The 14,744-nt window shown below is 38.7% G+C and overlaps 1 protein-coding gene across 2 annotated transcripts in view; it reads left to right on the forward strand.

The window, feature by feature from the left end:
- DENND5A (DENN domain containing 5A) overlaps window positions 1–14,744 on the forward strand; it is a 64,339-nt gene that overhangs the window by 28,133 nt on the left and 21,462 nt on the right. For both annotated transcript variants that reach the window (XM_058806481.1, XM_058806483.1), the window contains 5 exons: window positions 7,765–8,082; window positions 9,375–9,590; window positions 10,499–10,733; window positions 11,177–11,327; window positions 11,944–12,037. In XM_058806481.1, the coding sequence (XP_058662464.1) occupies window positions 7,765–8,082; window positions 9,375–9,590; window positions 10,499–10,733; window positions 11,177–11,327; window positions 11,944–12,037 (1,014 nt within the window). The remainder of the gene's footprint in view (window positions 1–7,764; window positions 8,083–9,374; window positions 9,591–10,498; window positions 10,734–11,176; window positions 11,328–11,943; window positions 12,038–14,744) is intronic.

A 14,744-nucleotide genomic window follows, 5' to 3' on the forward strand; every position in this document is an offset into this window, starting at 1 on the left:
GGTAGGTGTAACTTTGCAGGGCAGGAACTGTGTAAGTCTTGGGGAGCACCCTACTTACAGGCCCTGGTAGGATTCTCTGCCTTTTTCTCTGACTCTTTTTTTCTTCTATTACCACTTGCATTTCTGGGAAAGCAGAAGGGTGGCAGGTCCAGGGTTTTGTGGTGGTGCTGGTTTTTGTTTTCATTATCAGGCAGTGCTGCAGCATAGCTTGACACAAAAAACCCCTTCCTTTTTAGAAAAGCTGCGTGAAATTAAAGACAAGATATTTTTGTGAACCTCCAGTCTGGTCTCCATGCCAACATTGCTCTTTTTCTCAAATCCATATGCTGGTAGTTTTCATTTGTTTTTCCTGGCAAGTTCAAAGTAAAACTTTTTTTTCCAAACTATTTTTTCCTATGAAAACTGAAGTGTTTAATCTCTTGATTTCTTCATTGTTTTGGTCTTTTTTTTTTTTTTATTTTCCACTGGAATAATTAATAACAGAGTATTGTATGTTCTTGCCATGAAAACAACAGTCTATTGCTTTGGTTTACTATTTTTTCAGAATTTTGGCTGCGCTGACAGGCCTAATTAATATGGTTAGTACACTTTTTAGAGAGAATAGCTGATGAAATAAAATGCATATGCGGATATGCATGTTAATATGCACCATGGATATTTTCACTGTTACCACAAGCTTCTAAAAGATTGTTCTGCTTTTGTAAAGAGCTTCCTTATTTTAAAATCACTGTAATACTTTCAACTAAATAAACATTTTAATTTCAAATAGACATTTCAGTTATTTAAAAGAGAAATCGTTTTTGGAAGAGATTTATCAGGTTATTTTGGACGTTTAAAGTAAGGCAGTTGATCTATTTTTAGATGTTTGAAATGAAATCCAAGTACTATTAAAAAGTGATCACACACCTCAATTTACATTTTGTTTTACAGGTAGCCTTTTATGTGGAGGAGTAGATTTTTGCTAGTATCTTACAGAGATGAGAATTGTCTGGGAGGGGAGGACAGGCAAGGCAGAAAGCAGCAGCAACATCCCCATGTGGTGGAATTTGCTGTGAGACTTCCTTGTGCTTGTGAAGTTTCAGCTTTTCTCTTCCTTATTTGGAGAGTGAGCTCTTAAAACTTTGTGCACAATGAGTTTGAGCTAGTGTGAGAAGTCTTTCCCTTGGTAGTCACTGCTGGGTAAGGTTTCTTGTGAGCTCTTGAATCCTTTGCATTGCAGGCTCGAGATGTAGCTGTGGCATAGAAGTGGACTGGACACTCCATTCTCTTAGGAAATACTAAAAAGTTATCCTGGACCAATAGATTTGTTTATTCAAGGAGTTAAGTAGACTGGGAAGAACAGGAGCTGACTATTATTGAGGTTTTCATCATAGGGAGTTTGCTTTGAAAAGCCCAGCTAACCAAGAAAGAAACCCAAACAGACCCCCATAGAACAGCAAACAAAAACTGCCAAGCAACAGGAATGATGTGTTGTTGTAGAACAGTAGAGAAGGCATATGGATTCCATTATTTGTACTTCAATAGAGACAAATTTATCATCAGTATCAGAGGGGCTATTAATATTTTTAGCATTGTTTATCTCTGAAGTTTGGAATGCATATCAACCTTTATGAACTCATCAGGGTTATATGAGGAGCTCCTCTAGGCTCCTGATAGCAGAATTTTCCTCACTTGGCACAAAGGGTATACAAAGAGCTGTTCTGTGTTGTAATTTATTCTGAGTTCTGCAAAAAAATTTTTTTTCTTTGTCTTGAAACTGCCTAAGCTGCATCTCTGTTCCTAATCTATTTATGTGGATGTGTGGGACAGCTGCTGGAAAAGAAAGCAATATCAGATTTAAGCAGGGGCCAGAGAGGTGAGCTTTGAGAGAAAATCTAGTTAGTGCTTCTCAGTTGAAGGGCATTGTGGAAGAAAATAATATTGCTGTCTAGCACAGCATGGATACCTCAGTGCCACTGTAGACTTCTTCATTGTGGTTTTATAATGAAGTTTTAAAAGGACTAATTTGTCTTGCTTAAAGTGTTTTAGGCTAATAATGTGAGAATACTGTCTGTCTGAACTCAGTTAGGTTTTGGTTTTGGTTTGGTGTAAGTCTTGCACACATATGCCCTTAAGGCTTGTTCTGGTGGCAGCCTCCCATATTTGGGTCACATCTGATGTTTCCAGGGGATGCTTTACCATGTGAGCATGGAAATCCAGCTGTATCCTAGAAGTTAATGCTTGCAGCAGATGATGATTAAAATCTCCAACAAAAAAGTTGTGTTAGTACAAAATTCAGTTTTAGGTTATCCTTTGGGTACATCAGAACAGTCCCTGATGGGGAATTCATTGAAGACCAGCAGTGACCTGCAGAGCTGACTCTGCAGCCCAGTAAAACCAGGAAATGCTGAGGTTTGGTGTGAATTGAGTTTCTTGTGCATGCCAGCAGCAGAGTGCTCCTTCCCACAGGTGCTGCTGCTGTGCTGAGGGCTCTGTGTGTGCAGGAGCATCCTTGTGCTTTCCCTGGCTTGTGAGGAGCCCAGGAGGGAAAGGAGGGCATGGAAAAGCTGTGCTAGAATGGGGTGCTGCAGATGTCAGAGGGGAAGGGAACAACCTGTGGCTGTTTTAGGTGTTGCTGGCAGAAGTCTGCTTTGTTTATCAGTGAAACTCATCAATAAAAGTGGTTTTAGCAGCTTCCTCTCAGATCACAAACCTAGCAAGTACTGAACTAAGATAGGGTTTTTTGATGTGTGTTTGCAGTTCCTTCTAAAGAAACTTCTGCAGTGCTACAGAAATACATTTTTAACAAGCAAGTTAAACCATTTCATGCAGCAGGATTTGTGTGTATATCTCACTACTCTAATTTAGGAGAATGGTAGAAATTTAAATTATTTTCAGTGGAACTAAGCAATGCTGAGTTTCCAGCACTGGTGAAATCAAAGTAGTACCTCATTAAGAAGCCTGTTTTTAATGAAGTGATCCCAAGGGTCTTGGGCAGTAGCTTTTTCTGTTAAAAGTTGAAAGACTTTAAAACCTAAAATGCATTTTTGCTGCTAGTATAAGACAGATTATATGTATTCTCAGTGTTTTTATTTCAGCCATTAAAAGGATGATTCAGTGCTAAACCTGAAGAAATTCTGTGGGTTTTTATTTTTGTCTGTTGTTTCAGAAGATAAGAAAGGTCTCTTGAAAAGCCTTTTTTCTTCTGATGCTAGCACATTAGACCAAGATAATTATTAAAAGATAATCACTGCTTTGTATGCATTCTCAGGCTGTCTGCTGCTGGCTTGATCCTTGATAATACTGCAAATTTCTTGGCAAACCAGAGTTTTATATTTTCTTGTACTGCAGTGTGAGCAGCCACCTGAGGAGTTTCTGAAGGCTGCAGTGGCTTTGGGCTGTGAGCTGTTCTCACTCCCAAATTCTGGGAGTGGGCTGGCATGGAGGACAGCAGTGCTGACAGTAAGTGCAGGAGGTCCCCACTGGCTCACAGCAGTGGCACATTGTGGTGGTGTTCACAGGGGTCCCAGCATGAGGGAAGAGATGAGAATGTTGACTCCATGATTCAGAAGGCTTGATTTATTATTTTATTATGTATATTGTATTAAAACTATACTAAAAGAATAGAAGAAAGGATTTCATCAGAAGGCTGGCTAAGAATAGAAAAGGAATGATAACAAAAGCTTCTTCCAAGCCAGCTGACTGTGATTGGCCATTAATTAGAAACAACCACATGAGACCAATCACAGATCCACCTGTTGCATTCCACAGCAGCAGATAATCATTGTTTACATTTTGTTCCTGAGGTCTCTCAGCTTCTCAGGAGAAAAAATCCCAAGGGAAGGATTTTCCATAAAACATGTCTGTGACAGCACAGGAGCATCCTGCAGAATTGAGGCCCTCTGTAGACCCTTGCCCCAAGTGAGCCATGTGTGTGCACAGCTGCACATCCTTGTTCTGTGTGCTGGGGCACTGGGGGATGTTTGCAAGGTGCGGGCCAAATGCTCAAAGGTGATTCAGGCTGGAGATCAGTGGGCTTTGGCCTTTCAGTGCTGTATTCAAGCAGAAGCTGAGTAATTTCCTTCTGTGCTTTTTAGCAGAGCTGATAGGAAGGATGTGAGCTTGATGCAGGCCTTGCTAGATCTGTGTGGGGCTTTGGCCCTTACTGTACCTGAGGTCAGACTAAAGAGTTGCAGTTGTCTTTTGCTTTTTGGAATGGATGGGTGTGCTCCAGACCCCACTAAGGCCATGGAAAGTGGTGCTGTTGGCTTCAGGGAACCAGGCACTGGCACCAGGCACACAAACACTGATTTGCTTAGATGCACATTTCTAAGGTTTGTAAGGCTTTCACCTGGACACCCTGTTACTTGGAATGCTGAAAGTTTATGGGAAGGACAGGTTTTTAAATTAGGATGTGACATCCTTGTTCCTTAGTGTAATGTCTCAGGAGAACCTTTTATTGTAGATGATGTAATGTGTCCTGTCCTGTGACAGGCTGCTGTTGAAGTGAAGTGGGGTGTAACTGTTTTGGGGTTTCTTTTGATCAGAAAACTGATATGTAAGCAACAAATAAAAGAATCTGAGTGTTCTAGAAACCTGGAATACCAAGTACCTAACTTAAGGTTGCTCTTTCAATTATATCTCTACTTACACATATTGCCAAGATCTTGTCTTTATATTAATTTAGTTTTGTGTGAGTAAAATAATAAACTGTATCCATGTAGAGAACTGTCAGCTATTCGCAGCCCACTCAGCTGTGCTGCCTCCAGAGACAGAATAACTAAAGCCTTGTGGCCAAAGAGCTCCTTTATTTTTCTGCTTTGTGTACTTGGCCGGTTCCTAGCATGCAAAATGCTTTGGATGACCATGATTTCATAAATAATGAGTGCCTTGTAATTTTTTCTTACTTTTTGAGGAGGGGAGCCCTCTCTCCTTACTGTATTCCATTCTGTTGGATCTGCAGTGTGGCAGCATAGTGAGATTGACTGCTCTGGTGTCTGTCACTGATTTACTTCAGATTTCATTTTCACAGAAAAAACACTGGTTTGGTACCTCTTGAAGGGCTGTGCATAGAGATGTTTTTGCCATTTCTGTTCCCTGAGGAGCATGGCCTGTTCAGAAGTTTTTGTGAAATTCTTGAGGATGACCTCAGCTTTCCTGAGGCTGAAGTCACCTATGGAATCTTTGCTTATGGACAGTCCTCTATCTTGTGTTATTTACCAGGCACCGGATAACTACAAAGTGTCCCTGAAAATATTCTTTACAGTCTATTTAGAGTATTGCTGCACACTGACTTTTTAAAAAATGCTTCCATATAGGCCAGTTTCTGGAAAATGTAATTACAAGTTGCATGATAAGCAATCATTGTTAGGAGCTCAGAGTATTTAAACTGTGTGTATTGCTCTTAGAGAGGAGCCTTGCAGAAGAGAAAATCACATATTGGAAGAATTAACCAGGTGTTAGCCCAGATATTTATAAGCAATTCTAGCAAACAATGAATTTGACTTTTCCTTCCATTAGCAAGGAGTTTAATTTCAGTGTGAGGATTAGGGTTTCTGCATGGGTAAGGTTAATGTTTGATTTCCCTTTGACCAAGTGCTTTGTGGGTGCACCCAAGCTTATTAAGCAAGAGTGATGTTTTCTGCAGAATCTGATCCAAAAAGGAAGGAAAGTTGAATGGCATCAATTAAAGAAAGTTGTAAAAGGAAGTAATACAATTAAACTGTTTGAAGAGTTTCTTATTGAGTCTGTCTTGCCATTTTGCAGACTGCTTGAGGCAAATTCAATGCTTTTTGTTTCTCCCTCAGCACTGATTGGTAGGCATTGTGCCTGGTCTCAAAGCTTTATTTCTCTCCTGTCTTGAAGTGCTTGCAGTGTTTCTGACAAATCCCAGCTGATTTGGCTTGTGATTGTCACAGAAACATGGGTACAGTGGGAGCCTTGAAGCTCCTCAGTTGAGGTGCTTGCTTCAGATGCTGCCTTGGAGCAGTGCTGATATTTAGGGAATTTCAGCAATCACACCTGCCCTGCATAAAAACTTTCTAAGGTGCACTAGAAACTGTTTGAGAATCAATGTGTTAATTCTCTTTATTGACCTTGGATTCCTTTGCAGCACCTAATTCAATTTGTGATTTAATTTCCAGTAAAGCATCTATACAAGAGATATCAAATTGTTTTATATGCTTTCCTTTGAGCATAAGAAATCAATCTCCATATTGAAATGTTAGAACATTAGGAAATAGAGAACTGGATTTATGCTTTCCTTTGTACTATGGGTAATATTGTAGCAGGGCATGAGCTGGACTAGTTCTGTACAAGCGAGTGTAATATGTCCAGTGGAGTTCTGCTTTAAGAATTATTTTTTCAGTTTAAATGTTGAAGTTCAATAAGATATTTGTGTTTTAAGGAGAGTTGACACCCTCTCTTCTATAGAAACCTGTCACAAGTACTAAATGTATATTTTCATAAGTTTACTTAGAGCAACAAATCTCATCAGGCACAGCTTATTCTAGTTTACCTATGGTCAATCCCACAGAAATTCCTACCAGAACTCCTTGTAGCACTGATTTCTGGGATCATTCACCATTCATTCCATGTGAAGTTGATGTCTTCTAATTATTTCTTTCCAATTAAATTGTGGTAGTGCTTCCATCCTCTTGCACTTACTGAATCACAGGAAGTAACTGCAGATATGTCATTTCTCATAGACCTGAAAAGTGTTTTTGCTGCCAAGCTGTAGTGAGGCCTGCATTCAGAGATGGCTCCTAGAATGATGCCATGCAGTTAGGTTGGAAGTACCCCACAATCTGAGTGAAATATTTTGTATGGTGAAAGTTAAACAGAACAGTGACAGTCCATGTTGATTCTGCAGGGAAGAGAAACTGAAATGCTTCCAGAGAAGAGCAGAATTACTTCTCTGTTCTTAACTTTCCAGCAGGTTTCACACATGACTGGGGTTCTTGCTGTGATGTGTGTAGTTATGTAATGTCTTGAACCCATTTGATTTTGCAATGCAGAAGGCAAAAGGGGAACCTCCCTCCTTGCCAAATAAAGAGTGAGGTAAACCTTGAAAGATGCAAAGCTTTTGATCTTGCTGTGGAAGCCACATAGGTGGTTTTTCTTTTCTTTTTTTTTTCTTTTTTTTTTTTTTTTTTTTCCCTCACCTTGGTGTTTTTTGGTGGTGAGTTGGAGATTGGAACAGAAAAACAGAATGGAAACTAGTTAATTTCATTTTTCCCCTTGGAAACAAACTTGCTCATTCAAAGAATTGCCTTAGTTGTCAAGGAAATTGCCTTTTGTTCCTTACAGAAAAAGAGAAGATAACTTCATTGCACTTCTGCAGTATCAGCACATCTTTTAGATTGAAATTTGCTAAATCTTTTCGAGAAATGCACTGATAATCTAAACAACAGGCAGTCACCTGCTTTTATACAAACATGTATAAAATAGAATTGCATCTATCCTGTAGTTAAAATTTACCTGTACATGGATGAAAAAATCACACATCTGTACCTAATTTAGGTTATCATCTATTTTGTACATAGTAAATGTCTGTAAAGTTATTCTTCTTTTTCAGTTACCTCCTCAAAAGACCGGGAAAGGTAAGTTTTGTATTACATTCTTCAAAGCCAACTAACCAGTTCAGTTATGGTTGGGGCAACTCTGTTTTACAAAATAACCAAACAAATGCAAATGTCTTTGAATCTTTAAATAAGCTCAAATCCCAAAGATTAATAATGTGCTTAGTGGTGCTGTAATGGTGTCCTGTTCTAAATTAAATCCCAGGCAAACCTGTGCTTTGTGGATGTAGACAACCATTTCATTGAGCTGCCAGAAGATCTACCCCAGTTTCCAAATAAACTTGAGTTCATTCAGGAAATTTCAGAGATTCTGATGGCTTTTGGAATTCCACCTGAGGGAAACCTGCACTGCAGTGAAAGTGCCTCCAAGATGAAGAGCCTCAGAGCATGTGACCTGGTTTCTGATAAAAGAAATGGGAACATAGCAGGATCACCTCTGAATTCCTATGAGCTGCTAAAGGAAAATGAGACTATTGCAAGACTCCAAGCACTTGTTAAAAGAACAGGTGTGAGTCTGGAAAAGGTAAGATATGAAATGAGCTGTACTCTCTCTGGTCCTGCAGTGGCAGATGGGCTGAAGTCATGGTCCACAGATGCTGGATGTCTGTCTTCACTAGAAGGAACTTTCTGTTCTTTCATGTTCTCAAACCTTGCGAGCACCTGTAGAGACAAGGACAGGCTTAGGAGAGAGAGGGAATGGGATTTAACCCTGCAGCATCTGGGAAAATCTTTGCTATCCACCAAGTGTTTCTTTACCAAAATAATGTGTTTTAAAATAGCACTTTGCCTTGTTAATTCTTGATTTTAAGATTTATTCTAAATTGGCGCCACTATTTAATGAGTTAAGTGGCTAAAATTGACATCTAGATAATGCTGAAGTTTGCATCCAGTCTTCTATAGATACCTTATTCATTCTGTCAAGAATATATATTATTTTGCTTATATGTAATATATTTGCCATGAGGTTACTGTGATGCTTTTTTCTGGTTAATGTTGCAGAGTTCATGACTGTCTGATTCCCTGCAAGTGGACATGCACTTGGTGATCCTGATTGGATTTTTTGAGTGATTCGAATTGTGAAACAAAAAACACAATGCACCCCTTTGTGTATAAAATATACTAGCTGAAAGGCCTGGGAGTTTTTTTAGCTTTTGTGGAATGAAGACTTTCACTGTTGGTGATTTTTTTTCCCCCTATGAATTGAATATCTTAATTTTATTGTTTTTTTGATAAATTTTAGCCCACATCTTAACTGCAAATGCCTTTTCGTTAAGATTGCTCTGAGTTGTATAGTTGGGAATTGTGATTTACACTGCTAAGGACTTAGGCTATAGCAATTGGGTGCTAGTCATGCACAGCTTCTTGTTACTGTGCATTTGTCTTCATTTGAAAGCTGGTATGTGTTTAGCAGCTCTAAACCTGGAGTTATTTGACACCAGATATAGATTTGCCTAATATGCAAGTTTTTAGGGGTAGTAAGAACCTCTGAAAAGCCTGTACAGGTGGTTGAAGGGTAAGAGAAAGTTAAGGCTGTGGCACGCATGGGCATTTATATGGTTGTTATTTACCCTTTTTAAATTTAAAACATATCTAGTGCTAACAGTACTAAAGTAAGTTTTGGTTTATTATGAGAAATTTTCTAGGCAAAAGTTTCTGTCTGCATTTTTTTGATTTTGTTCTTTACAGTAATTATTTTTCTTTATTGAAATGTTGACTTGAAGAGTAGCAACTGAATGGCAGATGAAAATCTTGTATGCCTGGAATACCTGACAAAGCATCAATACAAATTATTTGTGTTTTCCCTTACTTTTTCAGCTGGAGGTACGAGAAGAGACCAGTAGCAAAAAGGATCTTAAAATTCAGTGTGATGAAGAAGAATTCAAGATTTACCAGCTGAACATTCAGATTCGGGAAGTTTTTGCCAACCGCTTCACACAAATGTTTGCAGATTATGAAGTGTTTGTCATTCAGCCCAGTCAGGACAAGGAATCCTGGTTTACAAACAGAGAACAGATGCAAAACTTTGATAAAGTAAGTTGTCATAAAAAGGTACATTGATATAAGAGGTAAAACAGTATTCAAACTTAAGGCTTTGTGTATTGGGCCATCAGATGGAAAACTACTGTAAAAATGGTAATTTCTTCTTTAAATTTCAGTGTTCCCAAAAAAGTCACATCTAAGGTATGTGGAAAAGTATATAGAAATACAGACTTGGAGAGCTGAAGATTCTCTCAAGAATACTGTATTAAAATGCAGCTTGCTCTTGCAAAAATAGCTTAGAAAGTCTGTCTTCAGGGCTAACCTCCACATTAAGATTAAATATTACAAGTGGAAACTGTTTGATTTTTAACCAGAGGAATTACCAAGTATGTTAATGAATTAAGTCATGATCCCAAATAATGCTTATGTACCTGTGTACCAAGTGTATTCCTAAGTCTTTTGTAGAGAAACATAAGACCCACTTCTTCAAATTTGTGCTCTGTCTTCTTTGCTGGAGTTATTGTGAGCAGGAGAGCTCACATGGGTGAAGATTGTTGCAGCACTGTCTGCTAAAATATTCATGTGATTCCCCCCAAGTTGTATGAAAAGATTCCCATTGATTTCACAAGCTGTGAGCCCACTCAGAAGTAGCAAATATGCACACCTGCAGTATTTGGTGGTGTGGTTTGCTGGGATCCTGTTGAAATTTTTAGGAGATGAAGGAAATGCTAAAATCACAGTGTACCAATTATTGTGCTGTACAGTAGGTGATTGTCCTGATTCTGAAAATTTCATACAGACTGCCTGTTTTGGGGGTAGAATTGATATGTATAATAAACCCAGGCTTTAAGTGGCACCAAAGCACTCTCATACATCCTTGATCAGAAAAATTGGTGCTTCTGGTGAATGTGTCTCTCTTTGCAGACTCCCAAACACTCTTATCTCTTCTTGTCTCTTAGGCTTCTTTCTTGTCTGACCAGCCTGAACCTTACTTGCCTTTCCTCTCAAGATTCCTGGAGACCCAAATGTTTGCTTCCTTCATTGACAATAAGATTATGTGCCATGATGAAGATGACAAGGACCCTGTTTTGAGAGTTTTTGATTCCAGGGTGGATAAAATCAGGCTGTTGAATGTCAGGACACCGACTCTGCGCACATCTATGTATCAGAAATGCACAACCATTGATGAGGCTGGTAAGGGCCATGAGGCACTTGCTTGACAGTTAGTGCAACTGGTCAGTGCTGTTTGTTGTAGACATTAGATTAAGTAATGATTCATGCTTTGAAATCTCAAAACACCCAGACCAAAATAGTAGAGATGTAAAGCTTAAATGGGGGACTAAACGTTTTCTGTGATGTTGAGATGTGAGATTAAATTAATGTAAGGTAGAACTCAGATGTTTTCCTGCATGCTTGGTGTGTGAAAGATGTCTGAGCTTAAGAAGATAAACATTTCTCTCCTTTTGGTGGCCTTCTTTGATGTCAGAAACACTCTTGTACTAATGTCCCTGTTGAAATCAGTAAGCAACTTCCACCTCTTTCTTTAATTTGACATCTGCTTTTAATTGAAAATATGTGATTGTAGATACATGTCTGTTTAAAACACCTTAACAAATTTAACCTTCTTACTATTTCAGAAAAATCTATTGAATTAAGGCTGGCAAAAATAGATCACACTGCAGTTCACCCACACTTGCTGGACATGAAAATTGGACAAGGGAAATATGAGCTTGGATTTTTTCCTAAGCTTCAGTCTGATGTTTTATCCACTGGCCCAGCAAGCAACAAGTGAGTAAGCTAAGGCAACAGGTGCTGAATCTTGGCAAGATTTATAGAACAGTACTAAAGCAAAGTCTTAGAAAGCAAAGTCAGTTTTGGGGTTGTTTTTTTCAAATGGGAGCAGATCAGATGATGTGGGGTGGGGTTTTTGCTATGTGTGGTTTGATTTTTCTTTTTTTTTCTCTTTTTAAATACAGATTTCTTGAAGCAAATTATTTACTGAAGAAAGCACTCTTATGTTTGAGATGATAGTTTTTGTACTTTGAGTTACTTCAATTATTGTCAATATAAAAGCAGATCCCCTTATTTGATCTTATGTAGGAACTAGCAAATATTTTAGGATATTTTCTTATAAAAACCTTGAAGTGGGAGGGGCAATGCTTAAAATGACCAAAAAAAGTAAGAATACAGAGCAAATGTATGTGATTGAATATTGTAAACCATTTTGGTTGCCCAATATTCCAGAGATTCTTTGTGTGTGTGTTTGCAGCTGCGCTTTGGCTGATGTAACTGATGTCAGCATGTTCACAAAGTGTAGAATGCATAGAATAAAGTGGAAACCTCTGATTGCCTCTGCCCTTGCCCTGCCTCCTGACACTTGGCTGATGTTATTCCCCACGTGCAGGTGGACAAAGAGGAATGCTCCTGCTCAGTGGAGGCGCAAGGACAGGCAGAAGCAGCACACGGAGCACCTGCGTCTGGACAATGACCAGAGAGAGGTGAAAATTGCTCAGCTCTAGAGATCTGATTTTTTTATTTCCTAATGGCCTGAGAAATGCTCTGCAACCTTTATGAAATGTCTAGACAGTTACTTGCAGCTCTTGTCTGCTCTCCCTTAAGTGTATTTAATACAAATGAAGTAGCAGACCAAAAATACTTAATTCTTATTATAAAAGTTATGTCATTTTTGCCCCTTCTCAGGACAAAATTATTTCATCCTACATATAGGAGAGTTCTCTGAAAATATAATCATATGATTTCAAGTTGTTCTGTTGTGTTTTTTTTTTTTTTCTTTTAAAGGGGATGAGTGGGAAGAGGGGAATTAATAGTTTTCAGCCATCTATTTCCTATCTCTGAATAACGTAGTGACCCTGTGTTTCTTTTGTGTATTTGATGGAGGAAACATAACCATCTCTAGAAAGGGATTAATTTCATCCTAAAATCAGGAGCATTGCCTTTTGGCCTAAGTGTCTTCTGTAGACCATAACAAAAGTATTAAGGTGACAGAGTGAGAGACAGCCTCATTGCTAAAGTGAAAGTGTGAAGCCCACCCAGACTGTCACGTTTGTGGCTGCCTGTTTTTGCACAGTGCAGTCTGATGCTGATTTACCCACCTTCTGAACTGATAAACATCTCTCACCACTGCTCCTACAGCTGACACAGTTTTTCTTTGTGGTGAAGTGATTTTGAAAGATCTGGGTGAAGTGAACTAATTACAGTACAGTTTCTGATTCATATGGTACAGACTGCAAACTGTTACACCAGGTGTTGATTTATGGGTAATTCCAAGAATAGACTGGCTCAAATTTTTAGAGGTTTTTTATTCGTTTACTAATCCCAGAGTTTTGCTTTTGTTTGTGTGTTGTTTATTGAAAATAATATTCTTTTGCCTTGTTAAATATCCTTAGAAAAGCTTAGTTTTGAATTTTAGTAGTCTTCTGTCTGTTAGGATAGTGTTTTGAAACTCAAGTGTGTTTGTTCAGTTCATCCTTTTATGGTAGTGATGGATTTAATTGTCTTCCTAGTGTACTCAGTTCTGGAATTTACTTACTGGTTTGTTAAAATTTTGTTGAATTATAGTGTCATCTCTGTCATCCATAACCATGTAACAGAAAAATGTCTGCATAATAAAAAACCTCTACGAGTAGTTTCTGGCTTTGACATGTTCCATATGCTCAGCTAACTCTAAAGTGCTTTTTATTAGATGTAACAGAAATGATTTCTAACCTCATTACTGTGCTAAACAACACAATTGTTGAAGCATGTAAACTTCTGAGCTAATTACAAAGGCAAAAATCTACCTCTGGTCTCTGGGGTGTTTTGTTTGTTTTGTTTTTTAACTGATTCCTCACAAGTTCATTTCCTATAGGAGTTATTCTGTTGCAAAAGGCAAAAAATATCTGAGGAATAAATACTTTGAAATGCATGCTCAGCTGGGGGTACTGAGTGCCAGTGGTAATGGTGCTGCTGTTTTAGGGGTTTATGCTGCACCTCTTTGATGACATAATGGTGGTTGAACATGGACCCCTTCTCTGGGTGAACCTCAGACTCCACAGTAAATTTGAGAGTGGGGAGGGAGCTCTGCTGAGATGAACACAGGGGTCAGGCTGAGCAGGAGGTGTCAAACTGCAGCCTTGGGAGTTTTAAACTAATTGAAGCTTTGTGGCAGCCAACAAAAATCTGTGCAATGGAGACTTTTTACTTGCAAACATTTGTGCCCAGTGGAGGGCAGAGTTTACCCCAATCCACTGATGTAACACCATCTTTTCTTTTTCCCTTTCAGATTCATTACTTATGAATTTATGTTTATGTTGAATGCTTGGGAGTTCTGCATTGTATTTTGTCTTCACTCTTTTCCTTTTCTGTTTTGCATGCTTGCTTTTATTACTTCATATGTCTTACCACTTTCACTTTACATCTGCTTGGCTTTTTGCTACCAACTTATCCTGCCAGCACCTGGACTTTTCCATGTCAGAGCTTCAGTTGCAGTTATGTTTATGGGACCAGCATGATTGGCCCTTCATGCCCTCTATAAAATCTGTGTCAGAGCATTATCTGGTATGTCCAATGCACAATATGACTGTAATCATAGTTCTGGATAAAGATGCATAATTTAATGTATATATCATAGCTCTTTAGTGCAAGGCCAGTGGAGAAAATGGGGTTTTCCCTCTTTGTTGTCAGTGAATAGATCTGTCAAACACATTTCAGTTGATCATTATTTCGATGTAAGCTAGAGAGGTTTCCTTTTAATTTGATGTATGTACTAATCCTGAGTATTCCATCAGTGCCTGTACAGGACTTGGTCACTAATTCCCATTTAGCCGTGCCCCAACCAACCTGTGATCACCTGGCTTCCAAAATATTTGTCACATCACTCTTGTCCCTGGGGTGAAAACAAAGGCAGCTCCTTGATGGCAGTAATAGGAGCAGAATAGCTCTTTCGAGTAGAGTGGGTTCAGGAAATGATTTTCCTCAAAAATGCAGCTGGTTCACAGCTGAGAGATGTTGCTATCATTTGCATTTTGCAGCTGCTTCCTGAAAGAGCAAAGTTTTGTTGCAGTGTTCATGTAGACCAGTCTGCCACTTGAATACTCTTGGTCTGGGCAGTTTTAGCAAATTTTCATTTAAGTGAAAAAAAAAAAAAAAAAAAAAAAAAAAAAAAGGGCAGTGGTGTAGGGTGTAGTTGAATCTCTATGCATCTGA

Source organism: Ammospiza caudacuta, chromosome 6, assembly GCF_027887145.1.
Source record: "Ammospiza caudacuta isolate bAmmCau1 chromosome 6, bAmmCau1.pri, whole genome shotgun sequence".
Taxonomy (NCBI): Eukaryota; Metazoa; Chordata; class Aves; order Passeriformes; family Passerellidae; genus Ammospiza; species Ammospiza caudacuta.